The sequence below is a fragment of the Eupeodes corollae genome, chromosome 2 (assembly GCF_945859685.1).
Source record: "Eupeodes corollae chromosome 2, idEupCoro1.1, whole genome shotgun sequence".
Taxonomy (NCBI): domain Eukaryota; kingdom Metazoa; phylum Arthropoda; class Insecta; order Diptera; family Syrphidae; genus Eupeodes; species Eupeodes corollae.
The window spans coordinates 24,425,091-24,443,872 of NC_079148.1; the positions used below are offsets into that span (position 1 = coordinate 24,425,091).

The 18,782-nt window shown below is 32.3% G+C and overlaps 1 protein-coding gene across 7 annotated transcripts in view; it reads left to right on the forward strand.

The window, feature by feature from the left end:
- The window catches only part of LOC129947826 (histone deacetylase 4), a 113,002-nt gene extending 102,897 nt beyond the window's left edge, over positions 1-10,105 (forward strand). For 6 of the 7 annotated variants that reach the window (XM_056058546.1, XM_056058548.1, XM_056058547.1 and 3 more), the window contains 8 exons: positions 977-1,107; positions 1,951-2,097; positions 2,412-3,079; positions 3,174-3,503; positions 3,587-4,471; positions 4,536-4,970; positions 5,148-5,281; positions 9,229-10,105. In XM_056058546.1, coding sequence (XP_055914521.1) covers positions 977-1,107; positions 1,951-2,097; positions 2,412-3,079; positions 3,174-3,503; positions 3,587-4,471; positions 4,536-4,970; positions 5,148-5,281; positions 9,229-9,283 — 2,785 coding nt within the window. In that variant the 3' untranslated portion in view covers positions 9,284-10,105. The remainder of the gene's footprint in view (positions 1-976; positions 1,108-1,950; positions 2,098-2,411; positions 3,080-3,173; positions 3,504-3,586; positions 4,472-4,535; positions 4,971-5,147; positions 5,282-9,228) is intronic. The other variant, XM_056058552.1, reaches the window with a different exon arrangement.
- The last annotated feature ends 8,677 nt before the right edge of the window (positions 10,106-18,782 follow it).

Sequence of the window (18,782 nt, forward strand, 5' to 3'; positions counted from 1 at the left end):
CCGAAAAATTCATTTCATTTCTCCTTACCGAGCAGCTGATTGTGAAACGTCAAAACCAGTTTGCACTAACAACTTTGTAGCCGAAATTTGTACACTACGTTGGAGGGGAAGTTTCAACTACTTTTGTAGTTGCATTTAGCCAATCAGAATCCCTTGACTACGTGTTTTCTGTCAACTGAATTTTTGGAAGCGTGTCATGTCAGTTCTGTAAAAGAGAAACAAGATATTAAACCCTATTCCACCGTAATCGAAAACTTGTACGAATCCCAGAACAAAACTATTACCAAATACGTTCATTATGGTCTTATACAATTTTGCATTACGAATGGACTTGGTAATAGCTTTTTTCGGAATTCATACTAATGTTCGATTACGAGGGAATTTATGATAAGAAGACTGATTGATTTTCATTTTCCACTTTATATGACGACATGTAATCACCTATTGAACTGATAAAGCTGAAATAATTGATGTCTTTGAACTACATATATCAATCTTATAACATTATTTTTCTTATAAGCTCAAATTATAAATGAAACTTTAACAAAATTCAAGGCTAATATCAAAAACACACTAAAATAACGTCTTCGGACAGTTTAAAACTTTTGACATAAGACAATTTTGACTGTTTCGAATTGTGGGTTTAATCCAAGCCAGTAACAACAACTCTTTCATGGGTACAGAGTTCCAAGAGAAACCGATGGTTTCAAGAAACTGTTTCAAATTCGTGGTTTAATCCAAGCCATAACTAACAACAATTTCATTGGTGTAGACTCTTAAGAGGAACCGATAGATGTTTCAAGAGGAATTCATGTCTTAAAAGAGAGAAATGAATTCTTCGGATTCAGCATAAATTACAAAGTCTCTTCCATTCATTAGTAATTTATTAGTGTATTTTAAAAGTAAAAATATTTCAACAGTAAAATAAATTATAAACATTCCAACACTTAAATTCCTTTCCATTTTTTAATTACAGAGGCGTTGTTAAAAGTTCTTCAGGTGAATCTTTGCCGGCTGGTACGGTAACAAGTTCACATCCGTACAAAATTCCTCAACCGCCCTCAACTATTGTTAAATATGATTCCGATTTTCCATTAAGAAAAACAGGTAAGATTTTTAAAGTTTTTTTTATTTAAAACAAATGGTTTTGTTTTTTTTTTGGTTTTATCTAATTTTGTTATTAATACGAAAAAATAAACTATTAAACATCAATGCATGGTTTTTTCATTGCCTTTTTATATTTATTAAAAATATTCAAAACAAATAAATTTTTTAAAAGTGGACAAAATAAAAAGTACCTCCAAAACAACTTGATTTGGTAATACAAATATAAAATATAAATAATTTATAATTACTCTTAGTTTGTTTTGAATAAAATAAAAATAAAATGGCAAATTAATAACGCTTGTAGAATAAAATATTTGTATTTTAGTAATTTAGATTATTAACTTTAGACTTGACTCCTAAACATATTCTAACTCGAATTATTTATTTTGACGGTTTTCAAACACAGAAATTAAAGAATTTCTAGAATAAGCCCGTTTTCTTAAAAATATTCTTTTCTTTCGGTTTGAATAGCTTTAAAAAAATAGTAACAACAATAAAAGTACATTAAAATACTTAATAAATTTAATTATTTTATTTAACTGCAGAATTTATCAAACGTTTTCCCTCAACAGTTGAAGAATAATTTGAATTTCAATTCTATAGGTTTACTTCAAAACCTAAGTATATATAATTCAGCTTTCTAGAGCTCCAGGTTTACACCTTATCTGTCTATTTTTTCCATGAATTTGATTCTTATCTATTTTGGGTCATCTTGACTACTAGACTTTAGTGATCAAGAAAACATCTTAAAATAAAAACCATTTTATTTTGTAAATGTTAATTTAATATGAAATAGCCTAAAGAAAAACATTTTGTATAACAAATGAAAATTATCCACATTAGCATCCGAGCCGAATCTGCTGAAATTACGCCTCAAACAAAGTGTAATCGATCGCAAAGCCAGGATTGGTCCCTCAGCTGCCCGACGGCAGGAAAGACATCTCCAAGCAATTCAAAGACGCCAGGCAAAGCACAATTCAACATTAGCAAGTACGTATATAGAAAAATAAACAATTTTATGCAAAACAAAACAAAATCCCACAAGGTACACATATCAGCGAATTAATACAAAAAATAAATATTTATATAATAATTTATTTATCACACATTTTGTTATGTTTAGTGTTTTTTTAATATGTTTGGTTTTCTTTATCCCTAAATTTTTTGTTTGGATAACAATCTTAGTTTTTTTAATAATATTTTGATGCTTTTGTATTAATTCACTAAAAACATAAAACAAAACTAATTTCTTTGAAACTGTGTCTTAATTGAATTTAATTTATAATTTATTTTCTTCTTTCAAGACTGCAACAGTACACCAGATTCTGGACCTAATTCACCGCCATCGCTTGTGACTGGCGGTAGTCGAGGCTCTCCTACAAGCCAACCGATTCAAGAGGAAAACGAGGATGTCGCTCAATATCAGTCTGGCCCACGGAGTAGTATTAACGATTTGTCCCTCTTCAGTTCGCCATCCATGCCGAATATATCTTTGGGACGACCGCATTTACCAAACGCGCATACACCTACCGCTGCTAATTATGCCATGTTAACTGCTTTGCGACAACAAGCAGCTGCTGCTCAACCTATGATTGGTGCTGGTGCTCCAACTTATTACAATCCCTTGCCGCCCTACGATCATCATCATTCAGCAGCAACTAGCAGTACTACTGGAATACCACCACCATCAACAAGATCCAACGTATCGGCGTCATCGTCTTCGGGATCAATTGAAATGCCGCCGCAAGCACATGCTGCCAATACACCCATGACGAGTGTGTCAATGGGTATGCATCCTCTTCCTTTGTATGGCCAACCAATTACAGATGTCCAGGTTGCCCATGCTAGGCTCAATAAGCAGGGTCATCGACCATTGGGACGCACACAATCGGCTCCACTGCCATTAGGACACCCAATGTTGACGGGGACGGGACAAGTTAATATTGCACAGACTCATTACGAGAATAGTGATGTAAGTTAATTTTTATATTAAAGACTAAAACTAAAAAAATATCAATTTATTTTAAATAAATCATTAATAATATAACGTTATTTTGTTTTAACAGGCGGAACGTCAAGCTTATGAGCAACAACATATGTTACTTACGCAGAAAATCCGACAAACTGTTCTCACCCGCAGCGGTCGTGATCAACAGCAACAACAACACCAGCAGCACCAACAACTGAAGGAAGCCGAAGAATCCACCAACGAAGTGATAGATCTAACCGATAAAAAACAACCGCCCAAGACTGTATTGGCCAACTCTGTGATAACCAGTACATCTCAAAGAAGTATACCTGAAGAGACGGCCCTGGAAGCTGCTCTCAAATCAAAAATGCGCGACCAAGAGTACCTACAGCAACAGAGGGAACTGCTGTATATGCATTCATTGCAGGTGAGAGGAGGAATGATCGATGTTGTCCCTGTTTTGTGGTTTGCTAACCAAAAAAAAAAACCGCAAATCGTTCCATTTTCTAGGTCGACGATGCCGTGGCACGTGGTTTAATCCGTCCTCTATCGCGGACATTGTCCAGCCCGCTGGTGCATCTAGGACCACACGGTCTTAGTCAAATTCCCGACACTGGACAACACATACAGCCGATTGTGACTTCCTCCTCTGCCGATCATATTCCACCGGTCAATCTAAGTATGCCACATCGACGTCATGTGATCGAGAGTCCGCACAAAATCACAACGGGGCTGGCATTTGACAATTTAATGCTGAAGCACGCCTGCGTTTGTGGTAACAATTCGTCACATCCAGAGCATAGTGGACGTTTGCAAAGTGTTTGGGCTAGACTAATAGAAACTGGTCTGGCGAACAGATGTGATCGTCTTCGATCGCGAAAAGCTACACAAGAGGAATTACAAACCGTTCACTCAGAGGCTCATGCTTTGCTATTCGGTTCGAATCAACTGAATCGGCAAAAGCTTGAAATAACTCCTTCTGTTAGCTTTGTAAGGCTGGGATGTGGCGGAGTGGGTGTGGATCTTGACACGACGTGGAATGAACACCATACTGCTGCAGCGGCTCGAATGGCAGCCGGTTGTGTGATTGATTTGGCATTTAAAACAGCTAAAGGTGACCTGAAGAATGGCTTCGCGGTAGTTCGTCCTCCTGGCCATCATGCTGAATCCAATCTTGCAATGGGTTTCTGTTTTTTCAACTCAGTCGCTATTGCGGCAAAGATATTACGTCAGCGTTTACCTTCAGAAATGAAAAAAATATTAATTGTCGACTGGGATGTACATCATGGGAATGGAACTCAACAAGCGTTTTATGATACCCCCAATGTTTTGTATCTTTCAATCCATAGACATGACGATGGAAATTTCTTTCCTGGAACTGGTGGGCCAACAGAGGTCGGTGCTCTTAAATTCGATTATAAATTACTTTTACTCATAAAATGAAAAATCTTTTTTACAGTGTGGAACTGGAGCTGGAGCTGGCTTTAATGTGAATGTATCCTGGTCAGGTGCACTCAATCCACCACTAGGGGATGCCGAATATTTAGCTGCATTCCGTACTGTTGTCATGCCCATTGCTCGGGAATTCAATCCGGATATTGTTCTTGTGTCAGCGGGCTTCGATGCTGCCGCGGGACATCCTGCGCCATTGGGTGGTTATTTAGTGTCGCCAGCTTGTTTTGGTTACATGACAAGAGAATTAATGCAATTGGCTGGTGGAAAGATTGTGCTTGCCTTAGAAGGAGGTTATGACTTGCCAGCGATATGTGACTCAGCTCAAGAATGTGTCCGGGCTTTGTTGGGCGATGAAACAGCAGCAATAGCAGAAACAGAGTTATCGCGACCACCATGTCAAAATGCAGTAGACACATTGCAAAAAACTATTGCTATACAGGTTGGTAAAATATAAGTACATATTTAATAGTTTGCTTTTAAGAAAAAATAAAGTGAACATGCGGCGTATACGTAACTTATTTAAAGAATAAGATGGAAATCAATTAATTAAAAACATACTTTCATTTCTAAAATGGTCATAAGATTTTACTAATACATTTCTTTTCTTATTTATTAGATGTCCCATTGGCCTTGTGTACGTCGTTCAGCACATACAGTTGCCATGTCAGCTATGCAGGCTCTTCGAACTGAACGAGAAGAATCCGAGACTGTTACAGCTATGGCTGGGCTTTCAATGCAACCTCCAAACAGGTAAGAAATCAAAATCAGATAAACACATCTTAGAAGGACTCCTATTCGAGTTTTGAATTGCAAAAAAATACAGTTGTGGTCATAAAATTAGGTACTAAAATTATAAATATCTTTTTTAATTTAGAAAAAAAGAATATTTATTGTAAATTAAATATTTAAAATACGTTATTCAAGTAATTTACAAATAATTAGGTCATCGCCGTTTAACAGTTTGTGTAGGTAATACTTTGTTAACTTCTGTTCATCTTTTTAATACTGTTATTTTAATATACTGCTTCAAGATAATTAATATGAGGCTTCGAGTCGCTATTCAATTGAAGTATCCAAGCTAACAGTTAGTTGACATCTATTTTCAAATTATTGCCCACATTGTCTATACAAATTAAACCAGTCATCTTAGTACTGATGTATGTTATGGATTTAACTCGACGCTTGGTCTTCCATAATTCAAACTCACGTATTTTTCAACACATCTTGTTTACGTCAAGCAAAAGGTCGCGTCCAAGTTCAAGTTTCAAGTTCCTATTTTGAATTAGTTTCTTATCTATCCGCTTTGCTTAACCTAATCGTCCTCAGCATGAACGCTTTTATACAGATTGTGAACTTGCATTTTCGTATTTTTTTTATAATAAACGTTCACTCAAGGGGTTATTAATACCCTTAATATGTTTAAAGTTTAAAAACAGTGCGAGCTTTAGGAAAATAGAAAACTATGACAAATAATTTCAAGCAATTTTATTGGTTAAGTTAGGTTTGACTGCATGATACAACTGTAGACCGAAAAACATCTCACTCGGATCACTGTGGCTCCATTGTGCTCCTAACGAAATGGCAAGGTAAAGGGAAGTTGATGGGGATTAAGGTTGATGGTGCCTTTTTGAATCACTGTGATTCTTATAAGAATATCCTCAGGTCGTCGAAAAAGTATTTTCTTAGTATCGTCATTCGCGGAGAAAGTGTAGGGTGCCCTCTTCGCTCTCCTCATCTTCGCAACCTCTACATAGATCAACCAAAACATAGGATCTGCTTATCTGTGTACCCAATAAGTTGTGTTCCATGAGGATAACTGAGCTATGCCTAGTCTCAAAAGATATTTTGTTTTCCTGTGTAAATATTTGGCAATTTTAAATTTTCCAGTTTTGACTTTGCAACGGTGGCGGATATGACCTCGATTTCAATAAAAGTGTCTTTGTTTATATTTTCCAAATTGTGTTAAGAATGGTTATAAGCTTTTTTAGAAACAGCGAGTATTTCTTCTTGAAAGACGCTGTAGTATTCCTGGACGATTATATGAAAAGATGACTGAGTTAAAAAATGCAACTAGTTGCACAAGTCATGCCGACAAAACTCATGCAATGCATTTATGAACAGAAAAACTACTGCAAGAATGCGGCAGATATACATTGGGCAGGTTCAGACAACATAAGGGACTTCATTTGCAATCAACTTCATTCTTTGAACGTAAATTTTGACCAAAGCAACTAGTTAGTTTTTCAAGTGTCATGAATTTCAAATTCAAAACTTTACTTCACAAACCTTTACTTTAAGTTCATAGTACAAAAAGTACCAACCAATTTGTTGTCTACAGAACACTCGTCAGGCATGCTACAAGTCCATCACGATTTGTATTTTGTACTGTTAAGAAATATTTCTTATTTCTTTTCGAAATTCTCAATTACACAAAACATTAAATGAAGCTGTGCAGAAAATAAATAAATTATTGATTAATAAATATCTGCTTTCAGTTGAATGAAAAAGCATGATCAGCTGTCATTTTTATAGAAGTAGACTTGACTTAAAAGTTAGGGAGATTTTTCTTGATTTACTTTTCAGTCAACTTTCCATTAAAGTTGCCTTAATTTTAAGTTAATGTTTTGGCTGCTGCTCAATCAGATTCTACAAACTTGCCTAACTTTCAAGTCCCTTATGGCTGAATCACAAACACGCTTCAGCTTCGGCTTCACCTGACGTTTACGAGTTCAGCTATATAAATTCAATGCATGCTATCACAATGGAGCTTCGACCTCACGTTTCTTCTGGCAATCGTAAGGAAAAGAACGTAATGTGACTCCAAACGGAAACTCTAGTTTAATGATCTGAAAATTTACTTTGTATGACAGCTCAACAGCTGTAAAAAAATGTCAACAAACAAAATATTTGCTCTTTGAAGGGATGAAATAATAGAAATGTCATTCAAAGCAAACTCGAAGCAGGCCCACCGTAAAGCAGACGTAGCCGAAGCTGAAGCGTGTTTGTGATTCAGCCATTACGTTGTCAGTAGGCGTCTATAAAAAACTATGATACAAATAATTAAGTTTTTTCTTTGAGTTACTCGGGTTTTGGTTTTTTAGTGTCTTTGTAAAATTCCATTCATTCATTCATTTCTTTGAAGTATAAATATTATATTTCAACTTATTACTAAAAAATCATTTTATTTTTTGCCAAACATTTAAGCTGTGCTGGACTGTTCTAGACAGATAAGTATAGATTTTTGCTGTTCATTGAGGTTTTTTCTGTGCTCAACTGTTCTGATTTCCTGTTCATTGACAAACCTAGATCAGTTTAGAACAGGATTTTCTGTTCTTGCTTTTGAGTCAGATCAGGTTAGAACAGACTCGTGGGAAATGTCAAAATCGAAGTTTACATTTTTTTGTTTACGTTTTAATTTGGCTGTGCTTCGTTATTTAAAAAAATTAAAAGAAAGTTATTTTGCTAATTTGTTTAATTAAATTGAATTGACATCCGAGGAAGGAAAGACTGTGGTTGTGCAGTTTTCACCAAATACGCGGTTGAATATCGAAAGAGGTTAAAATGAAACAACATTTTTCTATTGTATTAAACACAGTAAAAACACAAAAAATTAAAAAAAAATAAGCGAGAAACGAAAAATTCACACAATTTTCATTTTTTTTTTGACAACTTACATTCAACTGACTGTTTTAACTTGATCTGACGTTTCTCACGAAACTGTGCTGTCCTGTGCTGTTCTGATCTAGACAAAACCTCGTTGAAGACAACTTTTGTAAATAATCAATTATTTTACCTACTCATCTTGTTTTGAAATTTTTCTTCAGAGCGGCAACTGAAATAAAATGATCGCACTCACAAACCTAGTGACTACGTAGTCAAGAGATACTGATTGACTAAATCTTGCTACAAAAGTAGTTGAAATTTCCCCTCCGACGTAGTGTAAAAAATTCGGCTACAAAGTTGGTGGAGAATGATTTTGACATTTCAGAATCACCTGCTCGGTAAAGACACATGAATTCAAAATGAAATAAATCGTTCAGTATTTAAATACAAATATAAATCATGCAAATCGTGTCTTAAATTTGATTTTATTGAATTTAAAAACACAAAGATAAGTTAAAGTTATCAAATCAAAAAAGTTTCTTATTTTATATGTTTGCATTTGTCAATAATATAACAGTTCCAGATTGACCAGCTTTGTATTGTAGTTTTGCATTCACAAAGCTAGTTGAATTATGACTACGTAGCCACTAGCTTTGTGAATGCCACCAATGACTGCAGGTTTGATCGCTGTCCAGCTGTCAGACTGTTTTTTTGAACAGAGTTACCGACTGCAGTAATGCAGTGCATTTACATTTATGAGCTCAAATCTTGATTTTTACATTAATGAACTTACCACATATCAGACCCTACTGCCTTCTCCGTAGTAGAGAATTCTGTAAGGGCTACTGATCTGAAATCTACGTGAGGCTTTGAGTTGCTAAGCAATTTCATAGCAATCTAAGGTGATGCACAATCCCAAAATTAGGAAACAATTTTTTGTTCGTTTGAGACTTAATTATATGACCACAACTCTATATTTGTATTTCATTTGATTTAAATTTCTATTATTTATGTTTCTTGTAATTATAGTAAAAAATAGTGTTCGTTTCTTTTTGACACAAATCCATTTAATAATTCCACTTTTACTTCGGCAGGGCCTTATCGCGAGGTGAATCTGAAGAACCCATGGAGCAAGATGATGCAAAGTAAACTTTGTTGGCAATTGTATCGTACAAACATTACACTTCTTTATACAAAATCATCAGAAGTAATCGAAAAATAATAAAATAATTTTGTGTATGTTGTGTTTGTGGCCCAAAGGATAGGATCGAACGCGTTGTTATATCCTTCCTCCCTCCACGAACACAATAAAGTTTTTTTGGGAAAAAATATTCTCCTCAACTCAACATTGTGGTAGCAGCATTTAGCAGCATCGCAAAATGATCATGGAGAATCAAATAATTAGTCAGAAGGACTACAATTTATATTAAAAAACAAAAAAGGATCATTTTAATTGATTTTTGGAAAGAGATACGGATGAACAAAAGTAAAACAATATTTTACCTCCGTCCTATTTCTAATGACAAGAATACTCGTTGTTATTAAACAAAATTTTCTCAAACTGAGAAGATACAATTTTTTAGAAGAAAATGAAAAAAAAAAAACAAATGTCACACTTTTAATTTTATCAAAAAGCTAATTTTTTTGCTTGTGAATTAAATTGTCAAATGGTGTACATTTTTGGTGCTTTAATGTTCTCTTTTGATACAATAATATGGTGCATCACATTTAAAAAAAAAAAAATTAATGAATTTAAAAATTAAAAAAAAAAAAAAAATTGTACATACATACTTATAATTTAAATTTATTACTCTCTCACACTCTCTATCTCTCTCTTTGTTCTCTGGTCATTCTTTTCTATCTCATAAAGTAGCTAAATGATTCAGTGGATAACTAAAATATTAAATATTTAGATAGCTAATTTAAAACAAAACAAAATAAAATAATTTAACAAACAAACAAAAAAAAAAACATATTATATTATGGAGAATGGTACAAATATTTAAACAATGTTTAAAGAAAAGAATATGAATTATATTTTCTATTTTGAATTGGATGTTGCATTGCATTCCAAATAAAATATAAATAAAAAAATAAATATATATATATTATATATAAATGTTACGTTTCAGAAACAAGTTATAACATTGCTGTGAACTAAATGTTTAGTATTTAAAAAATAATTTAATTTAATTTGTATTTGTATTTGGACAGGAATAAAAATATAGCTTACATATTTATGTTAAAAAAAAAAAAAACAAAAATCAAATAATTTGTTTTAGTTTAAGCCGAAAAAATCAATTTAATTGAAAAACAAATTATTATTAAAACATTTATTTATAAAACAAAACAAAAAAAAAGTATAAAATAACTCAATAAAACAAAAATTAACTAAACGCAAATAAGCACAACGAGAAATTTATATATATTTAAAAATACACTGTATCATACTTATGCAAAGCTATATATATATTATACTATATTTAAAATACAAAAATAACAAAAAAAAATAAACCTAAATAAAACAAATTGTGAATAATTATTGTTGTAGTGTGATTTTGCACACATTAAATTTAATAAAAGAAATGTATTCATGTAAATGTATGTTTAAAAATTGAAATATAAATTAAATTTAAGGAATAAAAGCAAACACAATTATATTTATTAAATAAAATTTATAGATATACGTATATGTAATAAAAAAATAAATATAAAATTATATTTAAACAAAAAACAATTTTCTGTCGCACTGGCTTTGAAAAAAATTAAAATTAAATAAAACAAAAAAAAACTTAAATCTATTTTATATGAAAAAGAATAAAATATATAATAAATTATGTATATTTAGGTCTTTCCTAATTTAGGTGAATTTATATGAATAAAATATATTTATTGAAAATAAAAATTTATATGAAAAATATACTTGTGCAATAGATAAATAATTTTTGTGTTATCTGTGGCAAATGGAGGAATATTCTTCCTGAATCAAATAAAATAAAAAAGAAAGTAAACAAATTCATGTTGGTAAAGTTTGAATATGTAGGTTGTATTAAAATTTGTATCGAATTTCGAATTAACAAAAATAGTAACGTCGTTAAGTTGGTTATGGTTATAGCAATTCAATTGGTGTTGAAAGGAGACACTCTTTAAAGTTCTGGATGCTTACTGGAGGAATTGGAAATTCTTCTAGACCAACAAATTTGCTATGAATAATAAGAAAATCTTTGATGTTTATTTTCACTTGAAAAAAAAATGTATATCATAATTTGACGATATCAGAAATCGGTATTTCCAAACTCAATCGGCTGTCTTCTTTTATAGATGTTATGTTTTTCTTTAAAAGTTCTGTTTTTTTTAGGTTGAATTTTACTTCTATATATAAAAATATATAAATTAATTTCATACTAAAAAACAATCTTCTATTAAGGTACCTGGACTTATGTTATAAGTAATTCGAGTTTTTAACATAATTTGCTACGAGTATCATTAAAAATTTTGGAGGCATGCTTTATCGTCATCAAATTATAATGATATTTTTTTAATCCCAATTCAATTTTTCTAAATGAAATTTAATGTAGCTGCAAAGGCAAAGGACCAATAACTTCACTGACTACAAAGTCAGAATACAGAATCTCTATAAGTTGTTTGTTTAGGTTTATGTTCCCAATGGATTGGGTATATAATTGTATTCGTTATTTTTGAAAGTTGCTTATTCAAATTTTAACTGTAATGGTTTAAGATTATTAATGGAGAAGTTAAAAAGTAATAATCAAAAAAGGGGTAACATATAAAACTTGTTTTCATAACTCAAGTCGTTTTTAATATATTTCAACATTTAAAATACATACAAAAGATAACAAGAAATTAAAAGAAACTTGAAGACCATAAAAAACAATAGTAACAAAAATATACTCTGTTTGTTTAATCATTAACTTCTAAATTTATCTGGGATTGTTGTTTAAAGATACTGCCAACTTTTAGAAATTGAAAGGGGTAAAGAAATGTATTTGTATTGAAACAATACTTTTTATATTTGAAAGGACAAAATTTTGATTAAATAAGAATTCATTTGTATTCGTGATTTGAAGATAGATCTTAGAGTTTGTCTAAAGGGCTAGAGTGTTGTATTTAAAAAATAATATTTATAGAATGGAACTTGGGAATCAGTTAAGGAGCATAATATGATTGTGTGTATTATTTAAGAATACAGAATAGTTTTTGGTATGCAGAAGAATTTCAAAAAACAAATGATGATTTCAAAAGGTATGTCATATTGTTAAAAATTAATAGAAAAAAATATCAACTATTCTATGGAACTATGCAGGAAAGATTGTAGACAAAATAGAATTGAGAATCATTACATTGCACATTAAGGCAATATACATTTTATATTGAGTAAGGATACATAATAACATACAAGTTTCATGCTAAAATGTTGAGCACATTTGAATAGGTAATTGTGAAAATGATTCTTTGGTTCAATACATTTTGTTGTAATTTTCGAGCCACGAGCTCAAAGAAACCAATTTGATCAATAATGTTCAAGGTTTCTAAACCAATCTTGTTTATTTATATGTATTTATGTTGTTTTTCTTTAATGAACTTGGATAATGGTCGTATAATTATGGTAGGTATGTTAAAATTTAGAGAAAATATCAAATTTTCTTTTTCTTTACAAATTATTGTAGTAAACAATCGATAAAGTGAAGCTTCAAAGTTTAATTATACAAACAAATAAAACATTTTTAAAGTTTGTTTCGGTTCAGAGAAAAAAATTAATTTTAAATCCTGAAATAAGGTGAATTTTCTTTTAATTTCAAAGTTGAAAACTCTTTTCAAACTTCAGTCTCGCGATATTGAAAACGATTCGAAAAAAAAATGTTTCATTCCTTCAAAATGTTTTTATGTGTCTCAAGAAAAGTCATAATCCCCTTTAGCCCATTAATCATTCAAATATGTACATATATGTGCAATATCATTAAGATTTTAGAAATGGATTGAAAGCAACTTGGAAAAGCGAGGGAATTTGTTTTCAGTGCTCCACGTTTGGATTGATATTAAAAACTTCCACAGATCTTTCAAGTTAAGTCAATGGGTTCTTTGTTCAGTCTTAACTGATAAAAAGACAAAATGAAATAATTAAATTTTTTGGGACCGTAGTTTGCGAAGTTTTTTTTAAAATTGTATTCAATTCCTGTATTTTGATGTTTTGTGTTTTGGCAGGAATGGAAGATACGCAATAAATACTTTTACATGAGTCAAAGTTGAAAAATGTTTAGGGGAAAACACCGCTAATTTTTATGTTCACAGGATACGTTCGCAAAAAGGACAACTCAGTAATTAACCTACCATTATTGTAAGCTTAAAGTTTACATTACATAATATTATTTTTTTTCGGAAAATTAACATTTGATTTAGTATTCATTTTGTTTCTTTTCATGTATAGTCACTAATTTATAAATATAAGAACCTAAAAAATCTGCTCATCCTGGATCTGTGTGTTTCTTTGATAAAAAATGAAAACAAACAAAAATTGATCTTAAAAATTTGTATACATTTTTATATTTTTTATAAATATTCTTCTCTATGAGAAAATCTTATTGTGACCAATTGGAAGAAAAAATACATTTGATAAATTTAAAATGTAAAAAGCTTTTTATATTAAAAAAAGAAAATATATAGAAATTATTTGTTGAGTGACCTTAATTGTATACCAACGAAAAAAAAAAACAAAATATTGATATTGAAAAAAGGTACACAACATTAATAAATAAATTAACGGTTTTTGACAAGAACAAATAAATAATGTTATGTTTTACCACATTATCGCTTCTAATTTAAAAAATGAAAAGCGTTTTGCGTATTGTCCTTAAATTTGTATGAGGAGTCATGTGAAGGTTAACTAAGGGATTCTTGAAAAGGGTATGATTTTAATGAATCTCAGAAAATTGTTTCAAAGTAAAAGCATAAAAAGGATAAGCGCACACAAAAGTTATACGATTTTTATGAGCCTGTGTTATCTTATAAACTATTTAGATTATTTTTTTAATTTATGGCAAACAATAATTTAATTTTATACAATAAACAAAAAAATGAGAAAAAATTCTTACTTATTTTGTGAGACAAAATATTCGACCAGCTAGGAGTAAAATATGAGTCTCAAGTTGAAGTTTAATATTTTATTCAACTAATTTAAATTTTAATTAAAAACAAAATTTATATTTTTATTTTCATTTGTAAAACAAAGAAATATTAATAATAAAGCGCTGGTCGCTTAATAAAATTTTCTAGGAACATCTTGTTTATTTAAATACTATTAGTCAATGTTTTCAGTTCCTTTTGATGCTCGTTTAAGTTGTTTCAAAAAATAAATTAAATGTGGTTGTATAAAAATAAAGAAAAACTTTTAATATGTTTGTAATGTTATAAAATGTTTTAAAAAAAGAAATAAAAACCTAATAAACGTAAGGAACCTTATATCGAAGAATTTGTTTGGCTTTAACCTACTAAACCTATCTTAAGTTATAATAAATGTGTCAATATTTTTTGAACACACAAAGGAAAGAGAAATTAATTGAGTTAATAAGTTATGTAGATAAGTGTTGAATAATATAAATTATACACGTATAATATTTATTTAATATTAAACGAAAATTGATGTTAAAGATAATAAAATAAATTTATATAAAATAAAAATTAAATAAAAAAAAACCTTTCCATACAATACATGCAATGTATAAGAAAAATAAAAATATAATAAAAATTGTTGTCTCACTTTTTGTGTTTAATTTAGAAAATGTTCTTAAATATTCATATGTGTCACCCTATCATGCTACCGAAGCCACATTTTTAAAAAATAATTCTGCAGGAAACAAAATATGCCTCGGAATTGTCATCATCGACGGAATTTTTAAATGAACACTATTTTCAACTTTTTTTTGAAAACTTAAGCTTAACATATTGAAATAAGAGCACATGTCCCCTTGAAACTGAATTCTTGATATAAGGAAATTCTAAGGGATAGGCTAGTCACTATTCTCACGAAGAAACATTTAAGGCTTACTTACTTACTTACTTACTTAAGGTGGCGCTACAGTCCGGGGCGGACCTGGGCCTCAACCAACAAGCGTCTCCAGCCAGCGTACGTAACCAAAAATCACCCAAAGAATTTTTCTCTCGAAGCATCCTAAGACGCTCTCATCATTTTTTTTTGACAGGATCCAGGCCTCAGCGCCATAGATGAGAACCGCGACGGTGAATGTCTTATAGATGATGATTTTAGATACTCGAGAGAAGACTTTAATTCTCAATTGCCTTCTAAGTCCAAAGAAGCAGCGATTGCCAAGAGTTATTCTTGGTTTGATTTCTGCGCTGGTGTCGATGTTTAAGCGGTGCCTAGGTAGACAAAGTTCTTAACTACATCGAAATAATAGCTGTCCATGGTGACGTTTTGTCCAAGACGTCGTTGTTCAGTGTCCTTTTTTGATGACAGCATATACTTGGTCTGCCCTCATTGACGACCAAACCCATCTTCTTCGCTTCCGTCGCAATGCTCAAAAACACTCCACTGACATCACGGTTTGATCTTCCAATTATGTCAATATCATCTGCGTATCCGAGTAGTTGGATGGACAAAACTAGACATTGCTCGGTAGAGCTCTTCCCTATAGATGCTGTCATACGCGGCTTTAAAATCGATAAAGAGATAGTGGGTATCGATTTGAAGCTCCTGGGTTTTTTCCAAGATATGCCGTAGTGTGAATATTTGGTCGATAGTGGACTTTCCTGGTCTAAAGCCACACTGATAAGGACCAATCAGGTTGTTGACGAATGGCTTCAGACGTTCACATAATACGGCAGAAAGGATCTTAAACGCAATGTTAAGGAGACTGATGCCTCTGTAGTTGGCGCAGTTTAGAGGGTCTCCTTTCTTATGTATCGGGCACACTATGCTGAGATTCCACTCATCGGGCATGCTTTCTTCCGACCATATTTTGCAGATGAGTTCGTGCAAGCCATCGCCTGCTGCTTTGAATAGTTCGGCAGCGATGCAGTCAGCTCCAGCAGCTTTGTTTGACTTAAGTTTAGATATAGCTATCTTCACTTCTACAAGGTCGGGTAGGCGGAATTGTTGATCTGCGTCGCCGAGGTTGAGAGTTCTATCTCCCTTACAGCGGAATTCGCTCCGTCATCGCGGTTATATAATTTGGAGAAGTGATCTTTCCATATTCTCAGCATCGACTGCGGTTCTACTACAATGTTCCTCTGATCGTCTTTACATTCTTCGGTTCGTGGCTGGTACCCTTGGGAGGTTTTTTGTACCTTTTGGTAAAATTTACGAACCTCATTCCTGTTGTGACATCCCTCAACTCCTCGATCGCGTGCTTCTCATGCTTGCTTTTTTTCCATCTAAGAAGCCGGTGTTCCTCTCTCCTCTTCTGCTCGTAAAGCTCTCGACCAGCTCTAGTCCTTTTGTGCAGCACCGTTTTGTATGCCTCTTGTTTCGCTGCGTGCGCTTGCCGGCATTCGTCGTCAAACCAGGATTTTCGCTGTGGTGGCCGTGTGAAACCTAGCACTTCAGAGGCGGCATCTCTGATGACTGCAAGGCAATGTTGCCACTGGTTTTCAATGCTTGATGCAGGAAGCATAGGACTCCTTTAGAGGTTATTAAAGACTCGATCGGAAAAGGACATGGCAGTCTCTTGCGATTGTAGCCGCCTAACGTCGAATCTTCTCACAGTACTTCCTTGTTTTGGCTTGGATAGGGATATCCGTAGCCGTACCTTGGCTACAACGAGGTAATGGTCCGAGTCAATGTTGGCCTCTCGGAAAGTTCGGATATCCTGGATACTGGAGAAGTGTCGTGCGTCGATCGCAATGTGGTCAATCTGGTTGACGGCTGATTGATCATGAGATTTCCATGTCCCCTTGTGGATATTAAGATGCGTGAACTGCGTACTAGATACCAGAACGTCTCGCACCGCAGCGAAATCGACCAGCCTGAATCCAAAACATTTAAGGCTGGACATCAAAAATTTCGATGGCAAGCGAATGAGACAAACTTGTATCAGAATATTATACAGAGCATACAATTTGTTGATTGTTAGAAACGTAAGGAATACGGAAGTCTTAAATATAAATACAAAAACGGACACAAAAACCGCTAACTTCCTGAGTCCTTTTTATATAGACAATCTATCTGACCGACGTTGTTCCGTCTTTTTGATTTCGAATTTATGAAATATAATTAATGCAAAAATATTTTACAAAAACAAAGGGTGGGTTCAGACAGCATAAGGGACTTAATTTGTAGTCAACTGCTTCATTTGAACGTATATTTTGACCCATGCAACTAATTATTTGATAAAGTGTCATAACCTTCAAGTTCTGATATTTAAATTATTTTCAGTTGATTGTGCAAAAACCACTAAAAAGCTACAAGTCCATCTCGACTTGTGTTTTGTATTTTAAATAAATATTGCTTATTCCTTTTCCAATTTTATAAGGAACCTTTTTACATAAAACATAAAAAATGCAATTGTGCATAGCTTTCAGTTGAATGTAAAAACATGGTCAACTGTCACCTTGACATGGGTAGATTTTTTTTTACTAACATTCCATTAAACTTGCCTTAATGGGTGCGTTCAATCCCGTGTTGGATAGGGTATCTTGGAAAGCTGGATTTTTAGATAACTTATTCAAGGAGTTGTATAGCTGTATTGAGATATCTGTCAAAAAATAAAAACACTTTCAACTGTTCACAAAAAGCAGAGAAACATTTAAGCTTCGAAGTCAAAATTGTTGTAGGATAAAACATTTAATGGATAATTCAACTGATTCGTCGGACGATGATGTATTGATAGATGCGTAACAATTAAATAAACAATTCGTCATCTACAAAACGAGAACAAAATACATACATAAGTCATTTTTAATAAATATGATTTAAAATCATGAAAATAATATTTTTATTTTTAAAATCATGAAATGAAAATAAAAATAAAAATGAACGAGCATAGTGTTCAAATATGCGTTTCACCGGGGCGAATTGATTTTAAATCATATTTATTAAAAATAATTGGTGTTCAGGAACAAACAGTTCGACTGTTAACAGTCAAACATTTCATCTTCTAAAATAAGTCAATCTTGAAGTTTAAAAAAATACATAGATCATAATTACTTTCTAAAATTCGGAGGCAAATAGCTGCGTCATCGTCTTTGATGTACAGAACATCCTCAAATACAACTTTAACTTACATTTTGTATCTTTTTGTTACCAACAAATATAAAAAGCTGAAATCAATTTTCAAGTTTCTTGAAATTCAACCATGTGTTGAATCAGCTGTTCTGTCAGATATCTACATTCATGCATACCCCAGAAATTCTTGGCTATCTTTGGATTCCTTTTTTGACATCGCAGCTGTTTTTTATCAACTTTTATTTTACACGTAACACTAACAAAAAGGTATCTGTATGAGATTGAACGCAGCCAATTGGAAACTAGAAACTTGCCTTACTTTATAGTAACCTTTAGAGCTGGACATCAAAAATGTCGATGGCGAGCGAATGGTGACTCACAATATTTTGACTGTTCGAAACATAAGCAATACGAAAGTCATAAATTTGAATACAACAGAGGACACAAAAT